This window comes from Anguilla rostrata, chromosome 14, assembly GCF_018555375.3.
Source record: "Anguilla rostrata isolate EN2019 chromosome 14, ASM1855537v3, whole genome shotgun sequence".
In the NCBI taxonomy this organism is placed as follows: domain Eukaryota; kingdom Metazoa; phylum Chordata; class Actinopteri; order Anguilliformes; family Anguillidae; genus Anguilla; species Anguilla rostrata.
Window position 1 is genome coordinate 23,910,506 of NC_057946.1, and position 17,255 is coordinate 23,927,760.

General features: G+C 45.8%; 1 protein-coding gene across 1 annotated transcript; it reads right to left on the bottom strand.

The window, feature by feature from the left end:
• Positions 1-1,029: 1,029 nt before the first annotated feature.
• LOC135239210 (WD repeat-containing protein 5) lies at positions 1,030-17,128 on the bottom strand. The gene is made up of 14 exons (XM_064307731.1): positions 16,936-17,128; positions 13,915-14,037; positions 13,284-13,392; positions 11,994-12,067; positions 11,538-11,627; positions 10,956-11,045; positions 10,125-10,208; positions 9,340-9,395; positions 8,620-8,666; positions 8,125-8,200; positions 7,453-7,486; positions 7,185-7,259; positions 6,831-6,918; positions 1,030-6,360 (listed from the first exon to the last, which is right to left on the bottom strand). Exons 2-14 carry the CDS (start codon positions 13,993-13,995, stop codon positions 6,260-6,262), a joined length of 1,005 nt encoding a protein of 334 aa, XP_064163801.1. The 5' UTR covers positions 13,996-14,037; positions 16,936-17,128; the 3' UTR covers positions 1,030-6,259.
• Positions 17,129-17,255: the final 127 nt, after the last annotated feature.

Below are 17,255 nucleotides of genomic sequence, written 5' to 3' on the forward strand. Positions count from 1 at the left end.
AATGGTTTTGCTTTCTAATTTCAGCCCTTTTGTTTAAAATGGTGCGGGTGCGGGTTTGTTTCCATTAATTACTGTGGCTAAATGGACTAATTGGCTGTTCAAACCAATGCTGGCTCACTCACAGATTATATCACAGTAAAGTGTTTTGTACAGGGACATGAGAAATGTTTGTAGTTCTCATTCACGTGCTTATCCTGAAATGCAGCCAAAATGTAAGATGGTGTAAATGTTAAGGCTAATTAGGTCATTCAAGCCAGAATTTGGCATGAAAACCAGATACAGAAACACTGCCTTCATTGCCAGCCTTCTTGATTTGCTGCCAAAGGTTAAGTACTTGTTAATACCCTACCTGGAACTGGCTGTGATTGGCACTTGCTCTCTAATTATCTTGTACACCTGCGGTAATCCTGTAGAGTCGAGTATAGGACTGTGTTCAGCACTCAACAGCTTCCTGTTGATGAGGGCAATATACTTTAATATTTTGGCTGCTTTTTAATCAAAAATGTTGACTGTAGCTCTTTCCTAAATTCACATACTGAATTCCTTGAATATTTACCGAATATTGAAATTAGAGCACAGTCTATTTAAAATGTTTATTACTCTTTGAGTTTGTTGCCGAGCAGAGTGCTCGTTGGCCTAGCTGAACATACAGGCTGTGATGAGACTGTCATTAGCAGCAAATGACACCGTTTCACTGATGAAAGCAGTCAGCTTGAACCTTTCAGCTGTGTCTCATGGAAAATGTAGCGCATAGCTCTCTCCTCAATGTGTAATATTTTAAAAAAGTAAATTGTATATTTGAAGTGTTTAAATAGCCTATTTCTGCATTACCATAAGGGTTGACTAGACCAGTCTAGCTTAGCTCCACATTCCCAAATTTATCAATTATATATGAAGCTGCAAATGCTTCAAGTGCGATACTGCCAAGAATACAGTTGAAGAGATTTCGCCTACAAACTGAAACAGCAACACAATCTCATTCGCTCCCTATTTATGCAGTCATCAATGAGAAGCATACTCTGGTACAGGTAATTTAAAAAAAAATCATTTTTATTGAATCACAGGTTATAACTGTCAAAATGCATGTTCACAAAATCCGGAGCAGTTTGCCGATACGAGTAAGATTCATGCAGCCCTTAATGAACACGGATGTGTGCTGGAGTTCCTTTCAAACCGGAACCTTGTAAGTCTAATTAAATACTCTGTCCGACTCCATGTTCTCACGCTTAACCATTCTCTGAACAAATCAGGAGAAATGCCGTTATGACGTAGCACTGGCTAAACGATACGGAATCATAACACTCAAGAAAAGGCTAATATTGCTTGTATTCTGATACATAAGCAGGTGTTTTTATGCATATTTACACGGTTAATAAAAAGTTCATTTTTCACTCGAAGGCCTGAAAAATGTTTTTGGTCACTGGATAATGTGTATAATGGGTCAACTTCAATTAACCATCAAATTCAACCCAAAGTCTCTAAAAGTAGGCAGAAATTTAAAAAGGTCAAAAAAGTGTCCACTTAAGATACGGTGAAGGGAGCAAGGAACTCCTTTAATTGAAACACAAACACGACGCCAATCTTGACGTTTTAATTGCGTTATTTGGGTGTTGACAAGTTCAGCCTCAGGTTGCAACGGACTGAAGTTCAGAGGAAATCATCTTTCTATGGAATGCAACGAGAGTGAACTCGGGTTTAATTATGAGATCGTTTAAATGTAAGCAGGCAATAGAATGCGTTTAAACCATCAACCTGCCCAGGGACTACAGATGAAAATTATCCTGTATGGCTAAATCTGGCACATTTACATGGTGCATCTAAGTTCTCATGTTTATTAATGTGCACTGTCCCTTTCTTAAATAAAATAAACCTTAAACCTTAGGCTACATCATTATCTTACTGGTTTGTGTGATTGGCCCAGATATGGAAACAGCCTGGGCCGTATAGCTGGGCAGGAAGAGGTCCCCATTTCAACAGGTTTGCGGCTGTGGTGCTTGACTGACAAAAACGGTGCGAATTGCTACTAAATGTAACTTCATAAAACAAGTAATACTAAATAAAAAAACTACACCTCTGCGGCTGACGGTGCTAAGAAGCACATCTATAGCACCACACACTAACACAGGAACCAGCTCAGGCACTGTTGTGTTGACACAGTGAAAACAGATGCAGCGATACTAATTATTTTGTACAGAAATAGTCTGTTTTTACAGGCATCCAAACAAATTAAATCGCTTTATTGGCGGCAGAATGGAGGTCTGAATGAACCGCTTTAACCAGCGAGAGCGGATCATTCTTAACGGCCTCCCTTAGGCTACGCATTCGGCGTGCGACGCTGCTTTTTCTCAATGTTGCACCTGAACAAAAATACGAATGGCAATCTCAAACTGACATGTTAAATCTGCTCTACCTATGAAACACAAGGCGTTTAATCAGTAACTGACGAGAAACATCAAACGGTGATATTGGTAAAATCGCCACGATGAAGTGGAAAACTGTTTCTGACTACGTGTCTGGTAGGCTACTTTTGACAGAATGCAAATTCCGTCCTCATTTAGTTCTAATGATTAATTATGAACGGTTTTCTGCGTCGCAAAGCGATGACCGTTACCTTCACGTTTTAACCCTTCCCAGTGATCCGTCTGCCCGCGACTGCTGCTCGCGGACTGCGTCCTTTAGCACGATGGCCGCTCGGTTCAGCGTCGGGACTGCAGGAAAGTGCGACTGACTACCCGTGTCAAGTTCCGCAGGCTCGTCCTTGCTCTCTAACAAAATGCTAGCGGGAAGCTATCGGTTTGGGCAGCGAATACAACTGTCATAGGCCACCCAAATTGGTAAATACTGTATAAAAAAATAGGCAATTAAAAATCAAATTTCAAAAGACGCCTGTCCTCTTGACCTACTCTAGGTCTCTTATAGTGGGCAACAAGGCCTGTAGTGTGTAATTCAGTCTCTGGCCCACAGGGGGCAGTGTACACGCTTACAGGGCTCCTTGCTCAGATTCACCAATGACTTCAGGCCAACTGCCAATTACGAAGAAAGTGGGGGGGAAAAATGAAAGAAATGAGAAATAAATCCGCTATATACGAGTGCAGCTCTTGCATGCTTTCAATGACTCACAAATCAGAGCCAATGGAAAGCAGTCTTTGGACTGGCTCCTACAGGACAGTGAATGACAGCAAACAGCTGCTCAACTCACAGGGCTGAGGAAGCCACACCATCGGTCACCCCTTTACACTCCAGTAAGCGTCATATCACCTCAGGAGAGGCGTGATGCCACACGAAGGCCAGTAACATAGCATTACTGTATGCACAGTACGATTCTTGGGTCCACAGCACCCCAGTTTTTGGTAGGACTGTTCCAAACACAACTGAAAAGCAGCACTGGGTTTGGTAGGTTGGTAGTTACCCTGCTTCAAATTACCATTAAAAATGAGGTGGCGACACTGGATTTTGTTATAGAACAGGGGTGCACAACTCCGCTCCTGCAGGGTTTTTGTTCCAACCAATTTAACCAACCTTAGTTTTAGTTTTTTTGACAGCTCTATAAACTAGGCTGGTTAAGTCCTGGACTTGAGTAACAGTAAACTCTTTAGGATACGCTTGCAATGTGCAGCTGTAGCTGGTGATTATGCAATTTTCAGATCAAGATATGATTGAGCTAATTGAATAATTAAGTAGAGAAGTTGGCACAAAATCCTGAAACAGATCGGCCCTTGTTGTGCACCCGTTATAGAAACTTCGCCAGAAGTACTAGCACCTGACATGAGAAATACAGACAAGAACTATCAGCTGGCACGTCGATTTGTTCCTTAAAAGAGGTTTGGTAAAAAAAAAAAAAAAGAATAAGAACACTACAAAAAGCTGGTAGAATACAACTAAACTGGAATGGATTCATAAATGGAAACTTGTTCAATAATCACGAGGCTGATATGATCACTGAGCCAATCAGCAGCGTTTTATGCACTCATGTGACTCAGCATGTCACATGGGTTGGAGGACGCTATCGCTAACTCTCATACGCTACATGCTGGTACAGGTTTGTTTGTTGGTCTGTTGGGAGATTGACACCTAAATTGGCACCCAAAGTCAGAGAGGAAAGGCGTGTTGACACTGATGACAGTTGAAGAATAACGCCGAGATAATAGCAGGCCACGAGGCCGTACAGTTGTGCTTTGCCTGCAAATCCTTTCAAGCCAGAAAGGTCAAAATACGGGGAGGAATTTCCAGTAACCGGCAAACGTGTCATCATCCCCATAAGCCTGCAGGTAAGCCTGTCAGTCAGAACGACGCTCTGAATGGTTATAATCTATGAGCCTAACTATCCAATACCTACCCACAGAAATCCCCAGTCTCGAAAAAATATTGTACGTGCTATAAAATTATATGAAATATGCATTATCTGTAAACCTGCGCAAGCACGCTACATACACACACAGCGGACATCCAAGTAGCAGAACAGAGCAGTTTAGCAGAGAAAGAAAAACGGTTTTCTTTTTTCAAATTTGTGACACTGGTTAGCTGTAGCTGAAAGCAAAGTGGCTCTGAGATGCGAGGCGAAGCATACGGCTCCGTTAAAGAACACAAGCCAGAGCTATGGCCCCGTTAACCAGCACAAATCGGAGCTACGGCCCCGTTAAAAGAACGCAAATCCTTTTACAGACCAAAGCGGTCCGAAACCCGGGAGGAAGAGCCGCCATCACGGCTTTCAACAGCCTATATACAGCGGAGCAAAGTCGTCAGAATTCAATACAATTAAAAACTGTACAAAAAAATACCGTCTACTGGTGACCGCGTTCCCCCGGAGCCGTGAGCTCTACGGGGCGCGAATCTCGCGGAGGACACAGGGCCTGTATCTCTCCGAAATGCGCCCGTTCTCTAGAAACACACAAATTACTAACAGCCACGTAACACTCGCCTGCGCCGCACAGAAATGCGAACAGAAACTCTCGGCCATACCGTGAACAGCTCAAGAAATAAAATGATTCCCAATACAAAATCGCGGTAGCGCAAATGCTTAGCGGACAGCCAGCAAGGATGCCACTCCTGTTTACAGGCTTCTGTTAAGCAAGTACTGTTACCGTTTCCAGACGAGACGGATCCTACTAGCGTCCCACAGGAATTCGTCCGACCGCCAGACGCACAGACACGAAGGCTCGCTAAAGGCCTTCGACAGGCAGCTAGTGGTTCTGTTAAGACTCAAAAGCAGGAAAGGCCTTTGGTCGGACGTACAAGGCATTTATTAATCTGGCAAGGGCTTTTCTTGTTTGGTCATGCTATGGTACGTCTAATGCCTCACTTTACTGAGGATCATGTTAAGACTTCTTTCATGTCACTCAGCCCCCCACACCCACTACATTTTATACACAATGCATCATGGGAGAGAGATTTCCTTCTACAGGAAAAGCAGTCCTGCTTTTCACTACAATACTAATATACTGTATGCTGGTAGATTTTCTAGACACATTCCATCCTGCTCTTAATAAACTACAACCCATTGCATCCTGGGAAAGGTTCCCCCTCTAAGGGAAAAGCCATGCTGGTCTATGCAACTGTAGTCCATGTTTTAGTTTCGCACAGACAGAGGATGAGATCCCAAACTGCCACTGGGTGCAAAGTGCTAACTCTTGTACAAAGTTTTTTTAGATGCCTTTTCTATTCTGTGGTTGCCTGTGCTACCACCACACCCGCAGAACGCGTCTTTTCCAGGATAGAGAAGTGGGTGGAGTTTAACAGTGACTCTGCAAAAGCAGCTGTCTCCTGTGAAGAAAGAGTACGCTGAAGTATACCTTAAGTATACTATTCTATACTTCAGAATACCTGAAGTATAATTAAAGTTTCTATAATTATGCTTCGAGTACACTGAGTATACTATTTTTTCCGCATGGAGTAGATTGAAGTGCTTCTATTTCCACTGTCTACGGCCAGCGTTTATTGGATTTATCAGAAAACAAAGACTTGATTCGCACAGTTTAAATAAGACTGAGGCGAGGTTCAGAAGACTCTGAGCGTTCCGTGAGGGTGGCGGAGAAGGGGGGGTACGATGGATTTGGGAGGGCGGGGCCTTTGTTCTGGGCTTGGGCCTGGCGCTCTAGCTGTTCCTCTGTCCTGGCCCTATCCCCATACATAAAGGGGGGGGGGGGGGGTTGTGGGTCAAGCGTGATCTCTATGGTGAAAAGTCCATTTACAAATAATAAAAAAAGGGAAAAAAAATAATACAAAATGAAACGGAACAAAAAAAAAAAACAGATCTCAGGGCTTAGCAGTCGCTCTTCCACAGTTTGATGGTTTTGTCGTTCTCCAGCGCCGCCGAGGCAATGATGTTCTCTGTGAGGTGGCAGGCCGTCGAAATCACAACATCTACACAGACGGACAGACAGACAGACAGACAGACAGACAGACAGAGGAGGACAGAGAGAAGTTTGGTTAGAGACCTTCACCCAGATGCCACCTCTCTGGTAGTCAAATTTACATAAAGAATTAAACAGCATCTACAATTACATATTTTTGATACACGGTCTGCTTAATTTTTTATATGTTGTATTTATCGTTTATTTAACTTGGACAGTTGCACTGATTTTTAAAAAATCTTTCACAACAGACTCCTGGCAAAAGGGACGGCACACAAAAGTTACAAAATAAAAACACCACAATTTCACAACAAAGTAAAGCTGATAAGATAGTAGAAATGTCCTAATTAAACACATGAAGAGTTTTCAGGGGTACAGGTGAAGTTCTTTACGGAACAGTAGTCACTCTCCTGGGCCCCTCGAACAGCACTACAGCCAGAGTCAGGTGCCACCCCCCCACCCACCTGTCCCCTCCCTCACCTGTGTGACCCTGTAGTTTCTGTACGATCTCCTTGGTCTGAAGGTTCCAGATGTACACCATGTTGTCCTCCGAACCGGAGACGATCCACTAGGAGGAGATGGACAGATACAGATATATACACACACACACACGCATCACAAACTTTACACAACAGTTTTAACACTGGGCCAATTCAGGCCAACAACATTTCAACCAACAAACATTTGGCCTCAACAGGACTGGGCAAGCTGTTGCATGCCACGCTCATTAAATACATTCCTGTATTACACATTCAGCAGAACACATCAGAGACGTAACAGTTTATTATTATTATTAAATTATTATTATGACAAAAGAACGTCTAACCCACACACCTTTCCACCGGTGACGGAGAAATTTGCAAACACGCAGTACTTCTCATTTTTGTGGCCGGTGTACGTCTTCAAGCACTAGAGAGAGAAACGCACGCATCACAATAAGCAAAGCAGACTTAGGGTGTGATATAAACCCTGACATGGAATAGTGGAAGAACATTAAAATATGGGGTTATTATGATAAATTAATCGGTCTGTCTCCATATTGAACATAAATATCAGTGGCATAAGAGGATTATATAAATGTTTAAAAGTTCTGAATCCTGACCTTTCCCTTGCTGTAGTCCCAAAGCTTCAACGTGCTGTAGAAAAGGCAGAGGCACAAGCGTTAGCCGACGTACATTTTCTAACCAGGGCTAGCACCACTAACGCCTGTACGTTCTGCAAAAAATCTGTTAATGGTATCAGTAAAACAGAATGGTTTTCTGTGCATCTCTCCAAAATAAAAGCGTTTAGTTGGACATCCCCAATCACTACCCAACACAAAGACCCTGACAAAGCTCATTTATGCATTTCTGATGTGTTGCAATGACATTCATACAAAAGTGTGTGTTTGTATGAATATCATTGCAGATGACAGAAGATTTAAATGAAGATTATAATGTTTTGGCGAGCTGCCTCAAACAGTAAAATGCTGGTGGCTTTATTAATGCAAGACTCTGAAGCATTATCACACATTTACGAGGTACATTTTGAGCAGAAATGCGGTGTAATAAATCAGTATTTTTCAATGGATTCATCACCTCACATAATGGCCCTATGAGCCTTCAGAGCAGCCGCCTCACTCCAAGTGTACACTGGGGTCTAGCGGGGAGACGTTTAGCGTTGCTACCGTCTCGCTTAGCATGAAACAGAAACACTATCCCTGTGCCCCCCCCCCCCACCCCCCCACCACAGGCGAGACGGACAGCAGGCGTAAGAGGGTGTGTCCCTCACTCACTTATCCAGAGTAGCGGCCAGGATGTACTTCCCGTTGGGGGAGAACTTCACGAAGGACACCGGCGGGTTGTCGTCGTCTGACGGGACACAAAAGGGGGCGGGGTTTAGAGAGAGCGGACGCGACGGACCGTCCGTCCCTCCCTCCGCGTAAAAAAAATTAAAACCCCGCCGTGGTAATGGCGGGAGCACGTCCGCGGCCTGGCGACCGATAGGTGGGACGGGCGGTTCCGGAACATTCCGGACTGTTTGTTTTTCTTCATTAAATCAGACCTCGCGGAACAGGCAGGCGACACTCTTCAGCCCGTCTCAGGTGAGCCAGGTCAAAATGAAAACGTTCTCCTAGTTTGCCCGCTCCGCGCTACGCTACGCTGTACTGAAAAAACCCTTTTTAGGATATGCATCCGAGCGTGGATACGTTTATGCAAAGGGCTCTTTCAGTCCTTTCAGAGTTATCTTCACTGAGCAAACTAAGTAGGTAAATAACATCTGTTCTTACCGATGAGCGTTTTCAGACACTGTCCCGACGCCGTGTCCCAGATTCGGCTGTTAAAAACAAACAGAGGATTGAGTTTCCCCAGTTCTGCCCGTCAATCTCATCAGGGCGCGGAGGCATATTCAAAAGAGCACATCGTGTACCATGCCCTGGTGTCACACACATATTCAGCTAAGCATTAAAGTCTAATAAATTAAAGGCTTGGCAAAGGCCCAGTCAGACCTAATGAGCGCATACGTTATTGACGTGCGTGAGCGAGTGATGGTCCAGGTGACGTGATGTAGCAGTGTGACATGTGATGGTGTGTGACGATGATTGGTACGCAGTGGCGGGTGATGGTACGCATGACATGATTGGTACGTGCAGTGTGAGCGATGGATTGGTACATGCAGGGTGAGCGATGTTTTGGACATTGACGTGTGATGACGTGCAGTGTGAGCGATGTGATTGGTACGTGCAGTGTGAGCGATGTGATTGGTAATGCAGTGTGAGCAATGGATTGGTAGGTGCAGTGTGAGCGAGGATGTAAGATGTGATGATTGTAGTGCAGTGTGAGCGATGTGATTGGTACGTGCAGTGTGAGCGATGTGATTGGTACGTGCAGTGTGAGCGATGTGATTGGTACGTGCAGTGTGAGCGATGTGATTGGTACGTGCAGTGTGAGCGATGTGATTGGTAAATGCGTGTGTGAATGAGTGAATAAAGGATTGAAGCGCCCCTCACCAGAGACCGTCGTAGCTGCTGGACACTATGAGAGAGCCGTCTCTGTTGAAATGGACCTGGAAAGCAGGGCGGGAGAGCGGGGCGTTACTGTTGGGCCCACAGGCTGCACACCCCCCCGCCTCACCCCACACACAGTCCCCAAACCTCAGTCCCTCCTACTTCCACACTGTAGGTGGTCCTGGTTGGTCACTGGGAATTTCCATTGCTATATTAATTCATCAATGTTAATAAGGGGGGGCGTGGCCAAGGACAGAACCTGCCCCTCCAGTGCTGCCCCTCCTTGGCCACACCCCTTCATTAATATTCACGAGCGCAACCAGTGACATAATGCCCACAGCCAGCAGCTTCGAATGACAGGATCTTGAGATGCTCAGTTACTCACAGCCAGAAATATGTCATTCATCATTTGAATGGGGAATTTTGCACAAGCTTCTGACTCGAAGGATTGAAAAGATCATTTTTACAATCAGTCACACGAAGTGACGCTGAAATTGCACCAGTGGTCGGTACAGCAGCGATTAAAAGCCACCTGTGTAGCCACAGCAACACAGAGCCAGGAACTACAAATGTACACCATTTCTGCTATACCATCTACCGTGGGCACAAAAAATACACACACAGATGGGGGGGAGAGAGAGACAGAGACAGAGGGAGAGAAAGCAGAGCAAGGAAGAGAGAGAGAAGGAGAAAAAGAAGAGAGGGGAGAGGGACAGAGAGGAAAGAGAGAGAGGGAGAAAGGAGAGAGGGCGAGGTGATAAGTTGTACGGGAAGTAAGGGGGACTTGCCGCTGATACTGGATCGGAGTGGGCTGGCAGGGTCTTCAGGCACTTCCCTGTTTTCACGTCCCATATCCGCACGCTTTCGTCAAACTGCCGAGAAAATGCATGTCACACACATCTCTGACACACCCCCCCGCTACACACCCCCCAAACACACCCCCTGCCTACACACCCCATACCAACACCCCCCGACCTACACACCCCTGCCTACACACCCCATACCAACACCCCCCACCTACACACCCCCACTCACACCCCCCACCAACACGTCACACACACCCTGCTTACACGCCACACACACCCTTAACTCTCCCATTTTCCCAAAAAAAGCAGGCGAGGATTTGGAAAATAAATGGAAATCGAACACACGAATATGCCGTTTCTCATTTCTCCCTCGCTGGGCCCCAATGGGTCTGCCAAACAAAACACATTTAAAAAGACTCGCACACAAAACAGAGACGGCCCTCCACGCTCCACGTTCATTTTAAAACTTTCTGTGGTGGGTCTAGGCTCTAGGTCAGTGGTCTCCAACCCTGGTCCTGGAGAGCTACCGGGTCTGCTGGTTTTCATAGTGACTCTGCACTTCATGAATCAATTAGAGCAGTTGATTACACAGTTAACTCTACTCACCTGGTGTCTTGGATCTCAACAGGGTGCTGATTTTAAGGTGCAAACAAAAACCAGCAGACCCTGTAGCTCTCCAGGACCAGGGTTGGAGACCACTGCTCTAGGTCTTTGAAGGTCATCACATGAAAAGGCTGTTCTGTAGGCTAGCTGCACGCTATCCCTCCGTATCCCACCCCAACGCGATGAACCCAGCGCCCGAAGCGGACTCACCGAGCCGGACACAATGAGGTTGGACTGGGGGTTGAAGTTACAGCAGAAGACGTAGTTGCTGTGGCCCTTCAGCGTCTTCAGGCACTTTCCCTGCGGAAGGAAACGGGACAGGGTATACAGAAAGCCGCGCGTGAAGAGAGGGCGTCACAGTCTGAGGAACGCCCCCTTCTCCGTCAGTCACCAGGCTCCGACACAAAGAACGCATTCAGCTCGCGAAGGGGAGCGCACGGCAGTTACCATGGTAATTCAGAAATCACTGTTTTTACCCAGCTGTTACCATGGGGATGTGGCAACCACAGGCAAAAAAAAAAAAAAAAAAGCAGGATGCTTCATTAAAAAATCGGTTTGGCTTTTAGATACATAAATGCGGCTGGTAACAGAATGAAGGGTTCTAATGTACTACGTAAACAGCAGACCATTAGTGATAAAAATAAGAAAAATGGAAGCGCTATTTAAGGTGATTACACAATGAAAAAAGCTTGTTTAACACTCTGTTGACCGGGACAGAGTTTCACTGGCATAGCATCCCCAGTTTCCAGTTTTTGGCACCCCCCCCGTTTCCTCACAGCCTCGCCCCCTCACCGAGCTCACGTCCCAGATCTTAAGCGTCTTGTCGTCCGAAGCGGAGACCAGGAGGTTGGAGTCCGACGACCAGGCTACGTCCGAGATCCCCTGCGGGAAGACAAGATGCGTCACTCAAAGAGCGACTGAGAATGAGGCGGGGCCCTACGGTCTCTGCACACAGCTCGCCTCGTCTATGATTCGCTCAGACACGTCACATGTAGCAAATGGCCAATCGCAAGTAGCAAATGTGCCACGGTCAATGAAAATCTTATAAAATCATTATAAAACCACTGGTTTAATGCCGCAAACGTACACTTTGTTGTACGTCGCTCTGGATAAGAGCGTCTGCCAAATGCCTGTAATGTAATGCAACCAACCGAAAAAAAAAAAACATGAACAACACAATCCATATTTCAAAAGAAACTGACAGACAGTTTCAGACAGCCAACGGAACAAAGTAATTCCTCAACTCACAAGTTTGTGTCCAGACACCGTTTTCTCAAACTTTCCGTCGTACGCTCCCCATATTTTTATCAGTTTGTCAGCCGCTGCAAGAAAGAGCAAAAGCAGGTCATGTTTTTCCACCACATTATATCTTTTCACAACCAATATTTGACTCTGGCGTTCGCTAACATAGAATACATAATGGTGGGATATAACATTTCATTAGTCCTGTGTCCTCAGAATATAACACACAATGTGAAACTTAAAATAAATGCTTTCTTACTGTTATTATTTTATTATTATCAATGGGCAGACCACATTAAATTGTCCAGCTTGAAAATAAAGTGTAGAATCACAGGATGTGTTCCGTCAACAAAGCACTTCCTGTTTTATTTCCTCCGGCGATACAAGCAAACATAAACCTGCACTTGCTCGCACCCCTGACCCCCGCACTCAGCGCTTGTAAAGAACTGTGTTCCGCACAAAGCCAGAAAGGGTTCAGTCCAGCGAAGCGTCTCTCCCTGGGTTTCTTAAAAAGCGTGTTTGAGGATTACGAGCGGCAGCCTCCCTCCGCTAGATCCCGATATGGCAGACGAGCGCCGCTTTCTTAGCGGCTGATTTAGGGACGAAATAAAAGCAGCTCCCTGTGGAGGCCGCCCCGGTGCCGATCGCTCCCCCTTAACGGAGGCAGTGAAAGTCTATGGGGTAAGAGCTCACTTACCCGAGGCGGCCATTTTACCACACAAACTGCACAAATCAACACACCCTTTCCCTTCTACACCCTCAACCATAGTGCGCGCCTGCTCTAAAATGTGAAACCATGCACAGAGAACTATAAAATAAAGACTGAAGATATTAAATTATTAAGATGCAGAATTCAATCTTCTTGATTAATGTGAACAGAATCATTTAACAAGGCCTGAGACTGGAATAGATCAGTGGTGACCCTGTTCCTGGAGATCTACCGCCCTGTAGGCTTTCACTCCAACTCCAACAAAGCACACCTCCTTCAACAGCTATAGATCTCACTGAGCTGCTAATTAGCAGAATCAGCTGTGCCAAATTAGTGTTGAAATGGAAACCTTACAGGATGGTAGATCTCCAGGAACAGGGTTGGTTACCACTGGAAAAGTTCGACCCACAAATAATGAGAGAAGTACATTTGGAACTGTTCTTTTATGGGGGGCTGTATGCACCCCATGTCATGAATCTGGAATATAATCCTGACCATGCCAGGGCTTCATGTAACCAATCCCATGGGTGATGCAAAACGAACTACAATGTGGCGGGGCGGGGCCGGGCGGGGCGGGGGATACTCACACGAGCTGGCCAGCCACTCTCCGTTCGGGCTGAACTTCACTGAAGACACGGCTTTCGTGTGGCCGGCTAGCGTGAACTTCAGCGTGTAGTTGGGCTTCGCGGGGGCGGACTGCAAGGCAAGCCAAGGAGCAACAGATGAATACCGCTTTACTGACGGCTGTAGCTGAGGCAGGCGGGGCGGGACCGGGGGGGTGGGGGGGGGGGCAGAGCAGGGTAGGGCGTAGCAGGGTGGGGCACGGCAGGGCAGGTCAAGGAGATGGGAGACTGTGGCCTTGTGCACCCATTTATGAATCATACCTCTACCAATTAACAAAACTCTACTGGAACAGAAACTTTAAGTGGCCAAGCAAAGACCAGCATAAGGCACCAGCATATTACAAACTATATTAAACAAGCTCACTCAGGTACTGCGGGTATTATTACTGAAGCTGAAACAGGCTCACTCAGGTACTGGGGCATTATTACTGAAGCTGAAACAGGCTCACTCAGGTACTGGGGCATTATTACTGAAGCTGAAACAGGCTCACTCAGGTACTGGGGCATTATCACTGAAGCTGAAACAGGCTCACTCAGGTACTGGGGCATTATCACTGAAGCTGAAACAGGCTCACTCAGGTACTGGGGGCCCTACCTTAGTCTGACTGCCAGAAGTAGATGATGCAGACTGCGTCTTAGAAGCCTCAGTTTCTGGTTTCTTCTCCTCCGTTGCCATGGTAACGCAGCTGGTGAAGCGGACCGCAAGAGAACTGCCAGACTACAATAAAAACACAGCAACCTGACAAACTGTCAAAGCAACAGTCTCAGTCACGCAGTATTACAGTCCCAGTCACACAGCATTACAGTCTCAGTCATGCAGCGTTACAGTCCCAGTCACATAGTGTTAGTCTCAGTCACAGTGTTAGTCACAGTCATGCAGAGTTACAGTCTCAGTCAAGTAGTAGTCATGCAGCATTACAGGAATTACTTAAGATGGGCTCCAACTCTCACCTTTAAGAGTGGGCTCAAACTTTCTTTTACTGCATGGCTTTTGACTAATGTGCTTGCTGGGGAAGGGTGGTTGTGGAAGGCATAATTTTACAAGTAGGGCCTAAATTTCATGTATTTCTTTATATGTGTATATGCAAGTGTGCACTTTGTGTGAAGCGCACTGCATTTCCATGTGTATGAAATGTACCATATAAATAAACTTGAACTTAAGTCCCAGTCATAGAGCATTACAGTCCCAGTCACAGAGCATTACAGTCCCAGTCATAGAGCATTACAGTCCCAGTCACAGAGCATTACAGTCCCAGTCATAGAGTATTACAGTCCCAGTCACAGAGCATTACAGTCCCAGTCATAGAGCATTACAGTCCCAGTCACAGAGCATTACAGTCCCAGTCACAGAGTATTACAGTCCCAGTCATAGAGCATTACAGTCCCAGTCACAGAGCATTACAGTCCCAGTCATAGAGCATTACAGTCCCAGTCACAGAGTATTACAGTCCCAGTCACAGAGCATTACAGTCCCAGTCACAGAGTATTACAGTCCAGTCATAGAGCTACAGTCCCATCACAGAGCATTACAGTCCCAGTCATAGAGCATTACAGTCCCAGTCACAGAGCATTACGGTCCCAGTCACAGAGCTTACAGTCCCAGTCATGACATTACAGTCCAGTCACAGAGTATTACAGTCCCAGTCACAGAGCATTACAGTCCAGTCATAGAGCATTACAGTCCCAGTCATAGAGCAACAGTCCCAGTCACAGAGTTACAGTCCCAGTCACAGATATACACCAGTCAGAGCATTACAGTCCCAGTCATAGAGCATTACAGTCCCAGTCACAGAGTATTACAGTCCCAGTCACAGAGTATTACAGTCCCAGTCATAGAGCATTACAGTCCCAGTCACAGAGTATTACAGTCCCAGTCATAGAGCATTACAGTCCCAGTCCGGCTAGCATTAGAGTCATTAGGCAGTGTTATAGAAAGTTTCACAAAAGGGCTACTGGGAGGTGGAGTCCCATCATGCACCTCCGGTCTAGTCCTCCCATCACGCTCTGCATAAAACGTTTAGCGATGCCCTTCCATTTGAATACACATGGAATTTCCCTCTTTCCCTTTCCCGGCCCATTACTGACGCGCTCCGTGTGGCTGTAACTGCTACCTTAGTGCATTTGTAAATACAAAAGGCACAGTTTCCTGACACCATATGACATCCTGGTACTTGTGCTTTTCTGCATCTTGATATGGAGCAGGATTATTAATATACAGTAAAAGCGTGACTGTGGTATCCACCCTAACAGAACACACTATTTCGCATAGTTACAGTCTGCCATTCATAAACCCGCAATAGACCAGATGTCGCAGAAAGACCATGCCGACGAACACACGCTGTACATGGATCCACATGCACGATTATGTTTGAGAGGGTTTTTTTGTTAGAATGTTAGAACGTTGATGAGGTCATGCAACCTATAACGAGAAAATTGCCACCTAATCATCATCATTGCGACATTCCCAGTGCGTGTGTGCTGCTCTGCAACGTTCTCACAAGATAATTGAAGATGTTCAAACCAACGTTCTTCCCTAAATTTTCATATTGTGCAGACTCTCCAAATGTCCACGGGTATACGGTATTCCAAGTTCATAACTCGTCATAGTTTTTTTTTTTTAACCATTACGCTATATTTACATGAGAGTTTTCCAGACAAAAGGTCAACTGACAGGTTATATTCCCAGATCAACCCTACTCTTCGCCCTATCGGGCGGGGGAGGGGGGGGGGCTGTTTTGCTCTGAACAATTTTGGGACACACCGAAGCACCTTTCGCTTCGGCCAACTATAACATAGCACCTAAAATCACCAGAACATATTTATTAAAATGCAAACAGACCCCCTAAACGCGCTGGCAAGTCACGGTTCTTGTCACGATCCCTGCCTGGCTAAAGCGGCAACTTAGACATCCTAAACCAGTTCCGCCGTCATAGAAACTTATGAAAATACGCACGAAGGGAAATGAACGTCATCCTAAGGCTAGCGAATGTTACATTGGGGGTGCACAATGTCGCCAGCACAGCGAGCTGATATTCGATGCATGATCACCGCACTCAGAGCTCACTGGTCATTCCAGAAAGTTGCCAAGCTTACTACCAAAAAAAGTCCACCTAGCAAGCGTGCATACGACAGAAACACCCCTGGGTACTGCACTACATTCATTCACATTTAGCAGTACATTCACTGGCTACAATCGAGGAGACTACGAGAAGTGGACTAGTTTCTATGAGCCGAATCGCCAGCGGACAGTTGTCTGAGATTAATTTTTTTAGGATTCACAAGGCCTGATAATGTGAAATGCTAAAATGCTACCAAGCTAATGGTCATCAATAGCATCCCTGATCCCGTGCAGCTGACCAGACATGCTACTGGTTTAGTGTTAGCAACCTATGTTGCCTCTCATGTTAACATTCAGACTTCATAAACACTGCAGTGTTAAATTAATCAGAATCGCTAAACCGCTACTGGTGTGCTGCCTTTCCCCGGTCTACACCCCATCCCCCAACTTGGTAAATCAAATTCACGCTTGGGATCTTTTTCCTTTCTTTTTACACATGCACTGCACTGTCCTGCTAGCCAGCTAGCCACTCCAAACAATAAACGCACATATACTCACGGTCTGCGTGCTGGTGAGACGTCGTGCTTCTTCTTCCCAAACGCACCGGGCGAAGCGGTGGTGCGAATTCTGCCTTGGGTATACTAAACCGAATATAATCCACCTTTTCTTTCTATATCCAACCAGCAATGAAAGAATATATCAGCAATGGTGCTCAGGCGCGGAATGTGGCAACTGAAAGCCACTGCGCATGCGTGGAAAGGCGGTGTCTAGCTATGACGTGTACAGAATCGGACCAGCGGTGGCAAAGTGCTGTATTTCATAGAAAACATACTAATAATATGCACCTACTGTTGTTTCGTATAGAGACGAGTTGTGGC

What these genes read in the sequence shown, in the direction of transcription:
- LOC135239210 (XM_064307731.1), bottom strand. Translation starts at nt 13,995, where the DNA reads ATGGCAACGGAGGAGAAGAAACCAGAAACTGAGGCTTCTAAGACGCAG. An exon ending in AGCAGCTACGACGGTCTCTG is followed by an intron (nt 8,667 to 9,339) that starts GTGAGGGGCGCT and finishes TGTTTTTAACAG; the next exon opens with CCGAATCTGGGACACGGCGT. An exon ending in TCTCCGTCACCGGTGGAAAG is followed by an intron (nt 6,919 to 7,184) that starts GTGTGTGGGTTA and finishes ATCTCCTCCTAG; the next exon opens with TGGATCGTCTCCGGTTCGGA.